Source organism: Clarias gariepinus, chromosome 7 (assembly GCF_024256425.1).
Source record: "Clarias gariepinus isolate MV-2021 ecotype Netherlands chromosome 7, CGAR_prim_01v2, whole genome shotgun sequence".
NCBI lineage: Eukaryota > Metazoa > Chordata > Actinopteri > Siluriformes > Clariidae > Clarias > Clarias gariepinus.
In genome coordinates, this window is record NC_071106.1 from 13,580,038 (window position 1) to 13,596,664 (window position 16,627).

At 36.5% G+C, this 16,627-nt stretch overlaps 2 protein-coding genes across 2 annotated transcripts; both read right to left on the reverse strand.

Moving 5' to 3' along the window:
- Nucleotides 1-1,173: 1,173 nt before the first annotated feature.
- LOC128527979 (aldo-keto reductase family 1 member B7-like) lies at nt 1,174-8,434 on the reverse strand. Its single transcript, XM_053500674.1, has 10 exons — nt 7,790-8,434; nt 4,252-4,422; nt 3,984-4,100; nt 3,522-3,599; nt 3,292-3,408; nt 3,074-3,186; nt 2,868-2,955; nt 2,700-2,783; nt 1,491-1,573; nt 1,174-1,369 (listed from the first exon to the last, which is right to left on the reverse strand). Exons 1-10 carry the CDS (start codon nt 7,877-7,879, stop codon nt 1,336-1,338), a joined length of 975 nt encoding a protein of 324 aa, XP_053356649.1. The 5' UTR covers nt 7,880-8,434; the 3' UTR covers nt 1,174-1,335.
- Nucleotides 8,435-9,704: 1,270 nt separating this feature from the next.
- zgc:56622 (uncharacterized protein LOC326033 homolog) lies at nt 9,705-16,099 on the reverse strand. Its single transcript, XM_053500675.1, has 10 exons — nt 15,852-16,099; nt 13,152-13,322; nt 12,799-12,915; nt 12,307-12,384; nt 12,095-12,211; nt 11,877-11,989; nt 11,671-11,758; nt 11,503-11,586; nt 10,023-10,105; nt 9,705-9,904 (listed from the first exon to the last, which is right to left on the reverse strand). The coding sequence occupies exons 1-10, from the start codon at nt 15,939-15,941 to the stop codon at nt 9,871-9,873; spliced, it is 975 nt and encodes a 324-aa protein (XP_053356650.1). The 5' UTR covers nt 15,942-16,099; the 3' UTR covers nt 9,705-9,870.
- Nucleotides 16,100-16,627: the final 528 nt, after the last annotated feature.

Sequence of the window (16,627 nt, forward strand, 5' to 3'; positions counted from 1 at the left end):
TCATCCAATCAGAATTAAGAATTTCATTCGCAAACTATACCTACCTTTTCCGGTTTGACTAAATTGACGTTGTGTTTTCTCATTTGGTATTTTGTATCTGGATTTGTTGTTGTATTTTCTAATTTGTTATATTGTTTTCAGTTTTATCGTTTTGTTTTTGGTTATGTTATTTTAATTTTTGGTGTTATTTTGTTTTTAAATTTGTTATTGTTTTCGGTTTTGTTATTTTGTTTTGCACTTCTCGGCCACTGAGAAGTTATTACAGAATATTTTGGAACTCCTTTGAGTGAATTAACCTGTAGGGTTTTAGGGTTTCCATATATTTTGGCAGACTGGGTTTGATTTAGATTTTCAAAGCAGCTACATTCCTCCAAACTTGCTGACTTTATTTATCTGTAACATAATACTGTAGTTTCTAAATCTTTCCACTTCACTTACCAGTATGAACCAGCTTGAGTGGATGGGAGATTGTATGATTGCTGTCGGGGGACGCAATGAAAGCGGTGCTTGATCATCTGTTGAAGTCTACCATCCGGTGGAGGACTACTGGAGCTATGTAGCAGGCCTCTCAAGGTCTTTGTCTTTATTATTTAACAGAATAGAATTAAGGACATAGTTCGCTTGCAAGGGTAATAACTCATTCTGTTTCTATGATTCCTCCTTTAGGTTAACTTATTGTCACGTAGGCACCACACACAAAGATGTAGTGTACCTCTCAGGAGGCCAAGACTACCAGATCAGACCTTACCGATGCGACATGCTCAGTTATAACCCAAGCCCCAGCGACATGTGAACAGAGCGGCAGGCCATGACGCTGGCTCAAGGCTGGCACTGCATGGCGTCATTGCTACCTGAACAGCAAAGCAGCTTTTTCTGTATAGGACGGTAAGATCTATATGATGGGAGGCTACACCTGTGAGCACATGGAAGCGCAAAAGCAACGGTTTGATAATGTGCCCCATATCAGTATTTGTAGGCTGCTTATGGAGGACTTTGTCTGAATTGAGCTGAATCAAGTTGGAATCTGGTGGTTACATCTGAAGGTGTGATGTGCGTTTTCAATCATTTACTGTTTAGGGTTATTCTGTGCTATAGGAGTAACATGGTGTGTCACTCAAGCTTGGGCTAAAAAGGTGTGCTCCATCTTGTTTAAAAAAAAAACATCTCTGAGGCTTAATTTATCATTGTGTTTATCAAAGAGCCATTTTGTCACAAAGACAGACAACAACATTGTCAGGCGATTTATTAAACAACTTAAATGTTTCTGGATTGAAGCACCCACAATAAAATACAGTCAGCATCTGTAAGTCTTATGTATCCATCCTTAAGGACCTTTCAGTTAAAGGGGTAGTTAGGATGAGATTTGAACCTGCATGGGCAAAAAAAATTAAAATACCATTATTAACACATTAATATGTTTTCATTTTTTGGCTGTTATGTTAAAACAGCTATTAGCTTAGAATTGCAGTGAGCCGTGTGTTTACTCTTACTCTTTAAAGATGTAGGCCTTCCAGCCACGGTTTAGAGACCTGAGCGCACTCATATCCTCCGCGTCCAGGCAGAAATCAAAGATCTGCAATTGCACATTAAATGGCTTTATTTTAAATGTTATTTTCTTCTTTAATATCTTCCAAACACAAATGTTGTCATAAAAAGTCAGAAAGGTTTAGGCACATAAAATAAAGAAATACAGTTAAAACAGAGATTGCGAGCATAATTCGTTCCGGAAGCATGCTTGTATATTAAATCACCCTTATATCAAAGCGAATTTCCCCATTAGAAAAAAAAACCCCAAATGATTCGTTCTACAATAAAAAATATTCATATAATAATTAATACAAAATAAAAAGTAAAAATAAAACAAATTAACAAGCACTTTACCTTTGAAATTAATCACAACAGAGTAGGAAAATTCTTTAACAACTAACCTCTTTACTGACACTTGTGTGTGCGCACACACACACACACACACTAACAGAATTACTGATTTCTGACAGAGACTCTGGAAAATGAATCTTTAACAGGGATTCTCCCTAATGACATGGTTTGATTTTGCTTTATGTGTACACACACACACACACACGCACGTGGTCACAATGTTATAATAACCAGTACACGTGCACGGATGTTGACTATAGGAGTGACACAAACTGAGCATGGGAGACGATTACCCATAATCTTGTAGCAAACGAGAGAAAAAATTTGGCTCAATTGTGATGTGTACTATTCATATATCAAGCCCTCGCTCATTTATTGAGTTACAATTAATTTTCACATTTTGCTTGTCTTGCAAAACGCCTGCAGACCAAGTTATACGCAATCCAAGGTTCTACTGTGAGCTACTTTTCCTCGGCAGGTAAACTAGTAAGTGAAAGTAAAATTTCACATATTAATAGCAACAAGGACAAAGTGTAATAAAGCTGGCATGGTATTTATATCTTTCATTCCGATAAAAATAATTGACCAGGTATATTATTTCTATATATGCACTCTTTACAGTGGCCTGTAACTGCATAGATTGTTTTGGCTTCCTAAATTTTATTACCCTGACATTAATTTTAAAATTCATGCGATTTTAAAAAACAATATGATGAATCCTTAATATTAAAATTAAATCTGGAACAGTGCTTCATTTCCTGTGTAATAAACAAAAATGTCCATTTGTTGGACTTCACACTGAATCTAGAGGACTGGATTACCTTTGTGTTCTCCAGAATTTCATTGGGTTTAAAGCTTTTTGGAACCACTGCAATATTCTGTTCAATGTGATACCTCAGCAAAATCTGCAAAACATTGAAGGTTCATGGTGTTTAGTGGCTGTTACATGCACACAAATATCATGTCCTAGCTGTGTGAGGATACCCGACCTGGGCAGGAGTTCGTTTGTGTTTTGCGGCGATTTTTGCAACCCCCGGATCCTCTAGCAGCTTTTCAGGATCCTTGTCTCCTTGATGACTACAGAATTGTGGGAAAGTTAGATTTACCCCAGAAGCCAATGAATGTTCATATGAAAAATAAATATAGTTTAAGCAAATTAGATTCAATGTCAGGTTGGTGATTAATATGTACTCACTACTCTTCGGGCTTCTCTGGTGAGCCAAGGGGACTGTAGGCTGTGAGAGCGATGTTCTTTGATTTACAATATTTAATCAAATCAGACTGCACAAGGTAGGGATGAAGCTCCACCTGCAGACCAAAATATACTACAGATTAATTAACTGTGATAACTCGGTAACTGAAATCCGTACACTGGCGAATAACCTATACATCATCTTTTAAAATTGTCACTACCTCATTGACAGCTGGTGGGATTTTAGCCACAGACAGCAGCCTTTCCAGCTGTTGGATTGAGAAGTTGGACACGCCAATGCTCTTAACTTTTCCAGAGAGCTTCAGGGCTTCCATCCCCTGCCATGTTCAAAAACACGGTGTAGCTACAGTCATTTTCAGTATTAATTTCTGTTATATGTGTGTGTTTGATGGCTTTCTGTTTTTTTTACATCACAGATTTTATTTCTTACCTTCCACACGTCCACATAATCAATATCTGATAAGAGCAACTTTCCATCTTTCATTGGAAAGATCTCTTCATTCACTTTCTGCAGGAAAGAAATTATCGTTAGTGGCTGATGTTAATATAATAGCTTAAGACTGATTAATTTCCTTCATAATCAGTTAATAAATGTATACATGACAAGTTAAACATTTTAAAATTTAAACAGTTGGTTAGCTTATTGGTCTAAAAGCACTATTCAAAAGGTGAAGCCTGGTGGTGGTATCACCAAGTGTTAGCATTGGCGTATCTGATTAATGCCGTCCCACTTTTTCTTTATTTATGGTCTTCTTTTGTACCATATTCTTTCCAATGTGTAATAATGGGTTTAATTGTGCTATGACAAATGTTCCTCACATAAGTGTAAATAATACATTTAAATGTCCTCATTTCTGACCAAAGATGGATGAATACAGTTTTATCTTGCAACCTGTAGAGCCACAGGAAAGTGCACCAGATACAGGTCCAGGTAGTCGAGTTGCAGGTCACTGAGAGACTTATTCAGGCACAGCGGGATGTCCTTAGGGGCATAATGAGTACACCACAACTGCACAGATCAAAATGGAGATGGAAAATGTTTATGCTATAGCAGCACTATTCAAAGACTAGAAATTAAAGGAATTTGTGCTGTGTTTTTAAGGCATTATGATGTTTTATCCACTTTTCCCTTCCAGCAGGGAAATGTTACAAAGACTCACCTTACTGACGATGAACATGTCCTGGCGCCTAATGATGCCTTGCTGGATTTTGGAATGGATCGCCTTCCCCAGCTCCACCTCATTTTCATAACAGTAGGCCGTGTCCAAGTGACGGTAACCAGCAGCTATAGCTGTCTCAGCTGCACTATGGCACAATCCTGGGCTTTTGTTCTGATGATCATGTAATGAAACAGTTTACAGTTCAGACTGTTGCATAAGACAATCTTACAGTGGGGAAAATAGTTATTTGATCTGTAGATTTTGCAAGTTTGAACACTTACAAAGAAGTGAAGGGTCTATAATTTGTTATCACAGGTTTATTTTAAAGATTTTAGACAGAATATCAATCAAAAATCTAAAAAAAAAAAAAACACATTATATAAATGTTATAAATTAAGTTGCTTTGCAGTGAGTAAAATAAATTTCCCTACAGTCAAGCATGGAGGTGGAAACATTATTCAGTCTTTTGGGCTGATTCTCTGCAAAAGGTACAGGCAGACTTTGCTGTACAGAGGGGCTAATGGATGGGACCTTGTATTGCAAAATCTTAGCCAAATCCCTTAGCCAGAACACTGAAGATGGGTTGTGGATGGGTCTTCCAGCATGACAATGAACAAAAAAATACCACCAAGACAACAAAGGAGTCGCTCAAGAGAAAGCACATTAAGGTCATGGTCAAGGTGACCTAGAGCTCAATCTTATAGACAAGCAACAGGCAAGAAAACTTAAGGATTTAAAGAAGATCTGTAAAGCAGAATGGACGAAACTCCCTCCTGAGATGTGTGCAAACCTGGAAAGCAACTACTGTAAAAGAACGTCTTACCTCTGTGCTTGCCCACAATGGTTTGCCCACCGAGTAATAAGTCACGTTTTGCTTGGGGATCAGATAATTATTTTTCCTTACTGAAATGTAAATTCATATCCTAAATTTAATTCATATCATGTGCTTTTTCTGGATTTTTGGTTAATATTCTGACCCTTCATTACTTTGTAAGTTGGGATCGGCAGGCAATCAAATAATTGATTTCCCCCAACTGTATAAGGACAGAAAGAAATACAGGACTGGTCAATAGTTTAGACACACCTTCTTCTCCATGGGTTATCAATCATTCATTCATTCATTCTTCTTCTTTCCTGCTTATCCTATGTACAGGGTCATGGGGGGTCTAGAGACTTGGCACATAAGGCGAGGTACACCAGGGTGCCAATCCTTTTCTGGGTATACACACACACACGCACACACAGAGTATGGCCAATTTGGGAACGCCAGTTAACAACTTCCACAGTCAACTGTGGGAGGAAATCGAAATACCTGGAGAAAACCCACCAAGCACAGGGAGAACATGCCATCTCACCCAGACCCGAGTTGGGAATTGAATCCTCAACCTTGGAGGTTCAAGGCCACAGTATCGTCTATTTGAGGGTTTTTCTTTATTTTTTATAAACTGTAGAAAAATGCTTTAGGCATTAAAATATAACTACACATAAAATTATGTAATAAGGACAAAAAAGTGTAAACAAACAAATATAGTTTTGATCCTCAAATATGCTACCTATTGCTTAAATAACAGCTTTGCACACTCTTCCCAATTTTCTCATGAATTTTATAGACATTTTATATTCATAAAATGAATGAACTGTTTTACAAGATAAATCCCCTTGACTGATTAGGTGTGTCCGAACTTTCAACTGGTAAACTCAGATTGCATGCTTCCATCACATGGTTTCATTAAATATTTAGGGCCAAAGGTTGATTTTAGGAGACTCATTCACATTGTATTTTTATTGCTACATCTAATTGCATGAATTGCACATCCATGTATTATTATTATACATCTAACTGTGTTTTTGGCCTTGTTAAATTTTTTTATTTAAACCTTTTTTTTTTTATCTAACATAGATTGCACTGTAGATAAAACTATTTACACAGCCTTCCTAAAAGGTTTTATAGATGTTTAGTAACTTTAGTAAGTAACTTGATAAAGAAATTCTACTTGGAACCCTATTTGACAGTAAAACCACTGCTTTATGGCACTACATAGACCCTTTAGAAGAATAAAAATAACTTTTAGGGTTTTGGCTTAAAATCAGCTTTTCTTAGCTTCCTGCTTTACTCTGCTCTTTGTTGCTTAAAAAATTATAACTGAGAATGGTTTCCATTAATATTTATGAAATTTTTTTTTCCCTGTTTGACTTGCAACTGCTGTCACTGAATTGGTTTCAGCACTGAAATTGATGCGAACTGTTTTGTAGTCAGTAAAAAATTGGTAGCCTCAACATAAAGTAACTTTGTTACCTTAACACATTTACTACATTTTTGACCTTACAGAAAACAAAATTAAAGGGAGCATGTACTTATGCTTATCTTATCTGATATCATCCAAATGACGATGGGTTTCCTTTTGAGTCTGGTTCCTCACAAGGTTTTTTCCTATTGTCATATCCAGGGATTTTTCCCCCCTTGCCATCGTCCTTCCAGCTTTCTCAAACGAACTGATAGAGCTAAAATGTATATATTTTTTAATTTATGAGTAAAATTATTTTTGTAAAGCTGCTATGTGACAATGTTCAATGATACATATGCTATACAAATAAATACGACTTGAATTAAAATTTTTCATTTGCAGTTTCAATTGAGACATAAAGTTTTCCACTTTTCCACAATCCAGCCTACTGCATGCTCCGTTTTGAATTCTAACTTTATTTAGAAAATATTTGCAATAATTGTGCAGACTTGGGTGCAAAGAGTTTGTATACAGTTTGCCCTGTGCTTTGCGGTTTCCTTCCACAATTTAAAGACATGCAGAGTGGACTAATTTGCAATTTCCAAATTGTCTGTAGGGTGTGTGTGTGTATGTGTGTGTGCCCTGCATGAATTGGGGTGTACCCTGCCTCGTGCCCAAAGTCCCCTTGGATAGGCTCCAGAGCCTTGTGACTATTGCTTGTACATATTAAGCAATATAGGAAATGAATTATTAATGAATTGCACAGAATTTAAAAATTCTTTAAATATCCTTATAAGCCTATAACCAAGCAATCTATTGTAGCCACTTGAGAACAATGATAATTGGGAATCTATACCATTTTATAAAACAGTACATCAGGTAGATATCAAACCCTTGGAGATGCGAAGCCACAGTGCTAACCAGTACACCCCTGTGCTGCCCCATGACGATTTGCCATTAGCTCTTTTTAAAGGAACTTATGAAGGTGAAAACCTTAACGACCACTAAAGAGTCTGTAAAGTGTCATATTTTCATTTTATTTTAAATTTTTAAGGCATCATTTACTAGAACACATACTGTAGGTTACTGCATTTCCTTGAGTTGAGAGAGAGAGAAATTCAGTCATTTCTTCTAAATTGTTTTTTAAAGTGTTTTTATTGTCGTCCACTATTTTTGAAAGACAGCATGAATCAGGATTTGTTTAAGCAGTTTTATAGCTCGTGATAGGATTATCTATACATAGTTGTATCCTATAATGAGAACCATGTACAGATCCTATTTTCAGCATGCACATTAGAGAAATGTAATGTTACCTTTCCCTTCCATGTCCCTAGGCCCAGCAGTGGCATCAAGTTGCCATCATTCAGTTTTATCTTCTTGGGCTGTTCACTAGTTTCCTCCATATGGAAATAATCCTAATAAGAAACGAACAAGCTTACTTGCCTTGCTGCTTCTTAGTCTTTTTGTTTTCTGTTTTTCACTCTTCACTCTTTTACTGCTCTTTACCACTCCCTTCTAAACTGCTGTTTGTCGCCTACTTTATTTAGATAGTTAATCATTTAACTTTTCTCTCTCTCTTTCTCTCTCTCTCTCTCCCTTTTACACACACTCACACACACAGACGCACACATACTTTCTCTCTCTAGTTTATTGTATGGGACTACACAGACTAGCCTTCACTCCTCTTGTGCATTAGTGAGCCATGGCCACCCATGACCCTGTCACGAGTTTTCCTTCCTTGGATCACCTTTGGTATGTCCTGACCACTGCAGCCTGGGAACATCAAACAAGATTTAGAGTTGATCTGATTTGCCCAACCATTACAGCCCACAATACATTTTCAATAGCGTGTTACAACGGCCAGCTGGAAGTGGGTGGGATATATTAGGCATCAAGCGAACGTTTTTTCCTGAAGTTGATGTTTTGGAAGCAGAAATAGTGGACAAGCATAAGGATTTAGGTGACTTAAAGGGCCAAATTGTGATGCCTGGCACCCACTGTACCTTATAAGTCTGACTCACTCTGGCATTCCAGCATGTTTAAAAGCTTTATATCCTGAGGAGCACGTTCTGTGTCGTTTTGTTCAGATTGCTTTTTCCTAGCAAGAATTATTTAAGGTGGCTGAGAAGTGCAAAACAAAACAACAAAACTGAACACAAAATAACAAATTCAAAAACAAAATAACAAAACCGAATACATTATAACAACAACGAAAACACAATGACATATCCAGAAACAAAATCCAAATAAAAAAACACAACAACAATTCACTCAAACCGGAAAAAGTAGGTATAGTTTGCAAATTAAATTCTTATCACTGATTGGATGTTATATTGTTTTCAATTTTGTAGTTTTGTTTTTTGTTTTATTCATGTTTTGGATTTATTTGGTTTTTAAATTAGTCATTTTGTTTTCATTTTGTTATTTTGTTCTTTTAATTTGTTACTGTTTTTGGTTTTGTTATTTTGTTTTGCACTCCTCGGCCACTGTTATTACAGAATATTCTGGAATTCTTTCGCGTGAATTAACCTGTAGGGTTTTAGGGTTTCCATATATTTTGGCAGACTGTGTTTGATTTTAATTTTCAAAACAGCTACATTCCTCCAAACTTGCTGAATTTATTTATCTGTAACATAATACTGTAGTTTCTAAATCTTTCATTTTACTTACCAGTATGAACCAGCATCGAGTTGATGGGAGACTGTGTGATTGCTGTCAGGGGGACGCAATGAAAGCGGTGCTTGATCATCTGTTGAAGTCTACCATCTGGTGGAGGAGCTATGTAGCAGGCCTCCCAAGGTCTTTGTCTTTATTATTTAACAGAATAGAATTAAGGACATAGTTTGCTTGCAAGGGTCATAACTCATTTTGTTTTTATGATTCCTCCTTTAGGTTAACTTATTAGTCACGCAGGCACCACACACAAAGACTACCAGATGGCACTGCATGGCGTCACTGCCCGCCACAGTGGAGCAGCTGTTGCTGTATGGGACGGTAAGATCTATGTGATGGGAGGTTTCACCTGTGAGCACAGGGAAGCTCAAAAGCTTTTGATAACGTATCAGTATTTATAGGCTGCTTATGGGGGTATGAATTGAGCTGAATCAAGTTGGAATCTGATGGTTTAGGGTTATTCCGTGCTATAGGAGAAACATGGTGTGTTACCCGAGCTTGTGCTGAAAAGATGTGCTCCATCTTGTTTTAAAAAAAAACCTCTCTGAGGCTTAATTCAATTTACTTTTTTTGTGTTTATTACAAAGAAAGTTTGTCACATAGACAGACTCCAACAATGTCAGATGATTTATTAAACAACTTAAATGTTTCTGGTTTGAAGCACCCACAATGAGATACAGTCAGCATCTGTAAGTCTTATGTATCCAGCCTTAACAACCTTTCATTTAAAGGGGTAGTTAGGATGAGATTTGAACCTGGGCAAAAAAAAGTTAAAATACCATAATTAACACATTAATATGTTTTCATTTTTGGGCTGTTATGTTAAAACAGCTATTAGATTACAATCACAGTGAGCCGTGTGTTTACTCTTACTCTTTAAAGATGTAGGCCTTCCAGCCACGGTTTAGAGACCTGAGCGCACTCATATCCTCCGCATCCAGGCAGAAATCAAAGATCTGAAATTGCACGTTAAATGGCTTTATTTTAAAATACTCTTTATGTCTAAACCAACCTGCAGGGTATTTGCATAAAAATTTAACGTAAAAGTAAAAAAAGTTCTGACATTGATTGCCAGTGGTTATCGTTATAAAGCCAAACCTAAAACTGTTTTCTGTTATTTTCTTCTTTAATATCTTTCAAACACAAATGTTCTCATGAAAAGTCAGGAAGGTTTAGGCAGATAAAATAAAGAAATACATGTTAAAACATAGATTGCGAGCATAATTTGTTCTGGAAGCATGCTTGTATATTAAATCACTGTTATATCAAAGCGCTTTTCCCTATTTGAAAAAAAAGAAACCCAAATGATTCGTTCCACAATCCAAAAATATTCATATAATAATTAATACAAGTTAATATGTAAATAGTAATACAAGTTAATAAAACAAATTTACCAGCACTTTATCATTGAAAAAAATCCGAACTGAGCCGAGTTTCCATTAGTGTAACAGAAACACTGCTGTGTCAGGAAAATTCTTTAACAACTAACCTCTCTACTGACAATTGTGTGCACACACACACACACACACACACACACATACAAACTAACAGAATCACTGATTTCTGACAGAGACTCTGGAAAATGAATCTTTAACACGGATTCTCTCTAATGACATGGTTTTGTTTTGTTTTATGTGCGCACACACACACACACACACACACACACACACACACACACACACACACACACACACGTGGTCACAATGTTATAATAACCAGTACATGTGCATGGATGTTGACTATACGAGTGACACAAGTGCATGGGAGACGATAACCCATAAGCCTGTAGCACTCGAGAAAAAAATTGGCTCAGTTGTGATGTGTACTATTCATATATCACCTCGCTCATTTATTAAGTTAAAATTTATTCTCAAATTTTGCTCGTCTTGCCAAGCACTTGCAGACCTAGTTACTCGCAATCAAAGGTTCTACTGTAATTTTATTTGCCCAGCCAGGTATCAAAGAAGTGTAACTAGTAAGTGAAAGTAAAATTTCACATATTAATAGCAACAAAGATAAAGTGTAATAAAGCTGGCATGGTATTCATATCTTTTATTATGATAAAAATAATTAAACCAGTATATTATTTCTATATATGCACTCTATACAGTTGCCTGTAACTGCATAGATTGTTTTGGCTTCCTAATTTTTATTACCCTGACATTAATTTCTAAATTTATGCGATTTTAAAAACAATACAATATAATGAATCCTTAATTTTATCATAAAATCACATCAGGACCAGTGCTTCGTTTCCTGTGTAATAAACAAAAATGACTATTTGGGACGACCAAATGACTTGCCATATGACTTTCAGTGTGAACTTCACACTGAATCTAGAGGACTGGATTACCTTTGTGTTCTCCAGAATTTCATTGGGTTTAACGCTTTTTGGAATCACTGCAATATTCTGTTCAATGTGATACCTCAGCAAAATCTGCAAAACATTGAAGGTTCATGGTGTTTAGTGGCTGTTACGTGCACACAAATATCATGTTCCAGCTGTGTGAGGATACCCGACCTGGGCAGGAGTTCGTTTGTGTTTTGCGGCGATTTCTGCAACCACCGGATCCTCTAGCAGCTTTTCAGGATCCTTGTCTCCTTGATGACTACAGAATTGTGGGAAAGTTAGATTTACCCCAGAAGCCAATGAATGTTCATATGAAAAATAAATATAGTTTAAGCAAATTAGATTCAATGTCAGGTTGGTGATTAATATGTACTCACTACTCTTCGGGCTTCTCTGGTGAGCCAAGGGGACTGTAGGCTGTGAGAGCGATGTTCTTTGATTTACAATATTTAATCAAATCAGACTGCACATAGTAGGGATGAAGCTCCACCTGCAGACCAAAATATACTACAGATTAATTAACTGTGATAACTCGGTAACTGAAATCCGTACACTGGCGAATAACCTATACATCATCTTTTAAAATTGTCACTACCTCATTGACAGCTGGTGGGATTTTAGCCACAGACAGCAGCCTTTCCAGCTGTTGGATTGAGAAGTTGGACACGCCAATGCTCTTAACTTTTCCAGAGAGCTTCAGGGCTTCCATCCCCTGCCATGTTCAAAAACACAGTGTAGCTACAGTCTTATTCGGTATGTGTGTGTTTGATGGTTTTCTGTTTTTACATCACAGATTTCATTTCTTACCTTCCACATGTCCACATAATCAATATCTGATAAGAGCAACTTTCCATCTTTCATTGGAAGCATCTCATTATTCACTTTCTGCAGGAAAGAAATTATCGTTAGTGGCTGATTCTAATGTTAATATGATAGCTAAAGACTGATTAATTTCTTTCATAATCAGTTAATAAACATAATTTACAAAATACATGACAAGTTAAACATTTTAAAACTTAAACAGTTGGTTAGCTACTTTTTATCAGTGCTTATGGGTCTTAAAGCACTATTTAAAAGGTGAAGCCTGGTGGTGCTTTTACCAAGTGTTAGCATTGGTGTATCTGGTTAATGCCATCCCACTTTTTATTTATTTACCAATGGTCTTCTTTTGTACCATATTCTTTCCAATGTGTAATAATGGTTTTAGTTGTGCTATGACAGATGTTCCTCACATTAGTGTAAATAATACACATAAAATGTCCTCATTTCTGACCAAATATGGATGAATACAGTTTTAACCTGTAGAGCCACAGGAAAGTGCACCAGATACAGGTCGAGGTAGTCGAGTTGCAGGTCACTGAGAGATTTATTCAGGCAGAGCGGGATGTCCTTAGGAGCATAATGAGTACACCACAACTGCACACATCAAAATGGAGATGTTTGTTTACTGAGGTGAAGCAATTATGTCTAATTATTACACAACAACAATGACTCAAGAAGACAGGAAAGTGTCACCAAATGTTTATGCCACAGCAGCAGCATTCAAGGACTAGAGATTAAAGGAATTTGTGCTATGTTTTTTAAGGCATTATGATGTTTTATTCGCTTTTTCCTTCCAGCAGCTACAGAAGATTTATGTTACAAAGACTCACCTTACTGACGATGAACATGTCCTGGCGCCTAATGATGCCTTGCTGGATTTTGGAACGGATCGCCTTCCCCAGCTCCACCTCATTTTCATAACAGTAGGCCGTGTTCAAGTGACGGTAACCAGCAGCTATAGCTGTCTCAGCTGCACCCTGGCACAATTCTGGGCTTTTGTTCTGATGATCATGTAATGAAACAGTTTACAGTTCAGACTGTTTCATAAGACAAAGTTACAGTGGGGAAAATAGTAATTTGATCTGTAGATTTTGTAAGTATGAACACTTACAAATAAGTGAATAATCTATAATTTGTTATCACAGGTTTATTTTAAAGATTTCAGGCAGAATATCAATCAGAAAAACTACATTATATAAATGTTATAAATTAAGGTGCTTTTCAGTAAATAAAATAAATAGTTGATTCTTTCTGGCTCCCACAGACTGGTTATGTGCTCTTGTACTACACAGATTAATTTAAGAAGGTGCTCCTAAGAACAACTTGTTATGTTTATAAAAAAACACCTGTCCACTTAATCACGTAAAGTGCTGTCAAGGGACGTCAGGGACAAGATTGTAAACCTGCACAAGGCTGGAATGAGCTTCAGGACCATCAGCAAGAAGTTTGTTGGAGTGATTATTCGCAAAAAAGCGAATAAATCACTATAAATCACCCCAGGGCCATCAGAAGTTTGCCAATGAGCAGAGAAAAACTTAGAAAAAGTGCTGTGGTCAGATGAGACCAAAATTTTGCTTTTTGGCATCAACTTGACTTGCCATGTTTGAAGGAAGAAAAATGCTATAAGCTTAGAACACCATCTCTAGGATTACTTTCAACTGGTAAACTCGGATTGCATGCTTCCATCACACTGTTTCATTAAATATTAAGGGCCAAAGGTTGATTTTAGGAGAGTCATTCACAATGTATTTTTATAGCCTGTACATCTGACTGTGTTTTTGGCCTTGTTAAATCTTTTTATTTAAAACCTTTTTTTAATCTAACATGATTGCACTGTAGATAAAACCTTTAACACAAAGGATGCACTATAAGACAATAGCATTCATAAATGTTTTTATAGAGGTTTATTACGTTTAAACTTGATAAAGAAATTAAACTTGAAACCCTATTTGACTGTTAAACCACTGCTGTATGGCACTACATAGACCCTTTAGAGGATTAAAATAACTTTAAGGTTTTGAACTTCAAATCAGGCCCTCCTAGCTTCCTGCTTTACCCTGCTATTTGTTGCTGAAAATGGTTTCACTTAATATTCATGATTTCTTTTTCCCTGTTTGACTTGCGACTGCTGTCACTGGATTGGTTTTAGCACTGAAATTGATGTGACAGTTTTCGTACATCAGTAAACTTTTTTACCTTAACACATTTTCTGTTTTTTTGATCTTACAGAAAACAAACAAAACAAAAAAGAGCATGTAATTATGCTTGTGTTATCTGATATCATCCAAATAAGGATGGGTTTCCTTTTTGAGTCTGGTTCCCCACAAGGTTTTTTCCTATTGTTATTTCAGCGGGGTTTTTTTCCCCTGTCATCGTCCCCTTCCAACTTTTTCAAACGGATTGATAGAGCTAAAATGTATACATGTTTCAATTTATATGTAGAATTTTAGGAGGCATGCACAAGATGTGACAATATTTAATGGTAGATATGCTATGCAAATAAATACAACTTAAATTGAAATTTACATTTGCAGTTTCACTAGGGACATATGGGCAGTGGTGGCTCAGAGGGCTAAGGCACTGAGTTACTGATCGGAAGATTGGTGGTTCGATCCCTAGCTCCACCATGTTGCCACTGTTGCCCTTGAGCAAGGCCCTTAACCCTATCTTCTCAAGGGGCGCTCTACTGTATCATGGCTGACCCTGCGCTCTGACCCCAGTTACGCTGGGATATGCGAAGAAGGAATTTTACTGTGCTGTAATGTATATGTGACAAATAAAGGCTTAACTTAACTTATAGTTTTTCCATTTTCCACAATCCAGCATACAGCATGCTCTGTTTTTATTTAAAGTTTACACTTGAATTAACATAATTTAAATATATATATATATATATATATATATATATATATATATATATATATATATATATATATATATATATATATATATATATATATAAAATAATTGTGCAGGATTGGGTGCATGGAGTTTGCATGTTCTCCCCTTATGATATAGTATTGTAAGGATTTCTTTAAAAATTGGGAATCCATACCAAACTATTAAACAATTAAACCCAAGCACACAGACCCACGGCAGGACTCGAACCCTCGACCCTGAAGATGCGAAGCTGTGGCGCCCCATATTTATATTATGAACTGGCGATTTGCCATTAGCCCTTTTTAAAGAAGTTTATGAAACTGGAAGCCCTAATGTCCACTAACGAGTCTGGAAGGTGAATTATTTTCATATTTTTTAATTATGGTGGCATACTTTTAATACAATACATAGGTTACTGCAAGAACACACAATTAGCCTTGAGTTGAGAGAGAGAGAGAGAGAGAAAGAGAGAGAGAGATCAGTCATTGTTTCTAAATCATAGTGTTTTATTGTTGCCCACCATTTTAGGGAAACAGCATGAATCAGGATTTGTTTAAACAGTTTTATATCTTTAGATAGTTGTATCTTATAATGAGAACCATGTACAGATCCTCCTTTTTAGCATGCACATGAGAGAAATGTAATGTTACCTTTCCCTTCCATGTCCCTAGGCCCAGCAGTGGCATCAAGTTGCCATCATTCAGTTCAATCTTCTTGGGCTGTTCACTAGTCTCCTCCATTTGGAAATAATCCTAATAAGAAACGAACAAGCTGACTTGCCTTGCTGCTTCTTAGAGTCCTTTTGTTTTCTTTTTTTCACTCTTCACTCTCTTACTGCCCTTTAGCTCTGCCTTCTAAACTGCTGTTTGTCACCTACTTTATCTAGACAGTTAATCATTTAACTTTTTCCTCTCTTTCTCTCTCTCTCTCTCTCTCTCTCTCTTTCTCTCTTTCTCTCTCTTTCTTTCAGTCTCTCGCACACACAGACATACACACTCTCTCTCTTTACCTATTTATCTATCCATCTTTTTGTGTGTGTGTGTTTGTGTGTGGCTGGGTTTGTGTGTGTGGGGGTGTTCTTTACTATTATTGTGCATGTATGAACTGCAGTCTGTTGGCAAAATTGAGGAAAGTGACCTTAACAGCTACACCCATGTGACACTGCCATTTCCTCTGGAACAGTGTAAAAATCAGGAAGTGAATTTGCACTCGTGTGCACGCTCTCTCTCTCTCTCTCTCTCTCTCTCTCTCTCTCTCTCTTTATCTCTCTCTGAGGGCATAATTTGCATATCCAAAATTATGTTATGTAATGTAAAATTTATTATATAAAAATTTAATTATGCTAAATATAATTATGCTATAATTATATTGTACAGTACAGTATATGTTATGGTTGAATAACTAGAATTCATTTATTCATTAATTA

Coding starts and splice junctions, on each gene's coding strand:
- LOC128527979 (XM_053500674.1), bottom strand. CDS start 7,879: ATGGAGGAAACTAGTGAACAGCCCAAGAAGATAAAACTGAATGATGGC. Junction 2,784..2,867: donor ACAAACGAACTCCTGCCCAG/GTCGGGTATCCT, acceptor AATGTTTTGCAG/ATTTTGCTGAGGTATCACAT. Junction 1,574..2,699: donor AAATTCTGGAGAACACAAAG/GTAATCCAGTCC, acceptor GTGCAATTGCAG/ATCTTTGATTTCTGCCTGGA.
- zgc:56622 (XM_053500675.1), bottom strand. CDS start 15,941: ATGGAGGAGACTAGTGAACAGCCCAAGAAGATTGAACTGAATGATGGC. Junction 12,916..13,151: donor ACATGTTCATCGTCAGTAAG/GTGAGTCTTTGT, acceptor TGATGTGTGCAG/TTGTGGTGTACTCATTATGC. Junction 11,990..12,094: donor TCCCACCAGCTGTCAATGAG/GTAGTGACAATT, acceptor TTTGGTCTGCAG/GTGGAGCTTCATCCCTACTA.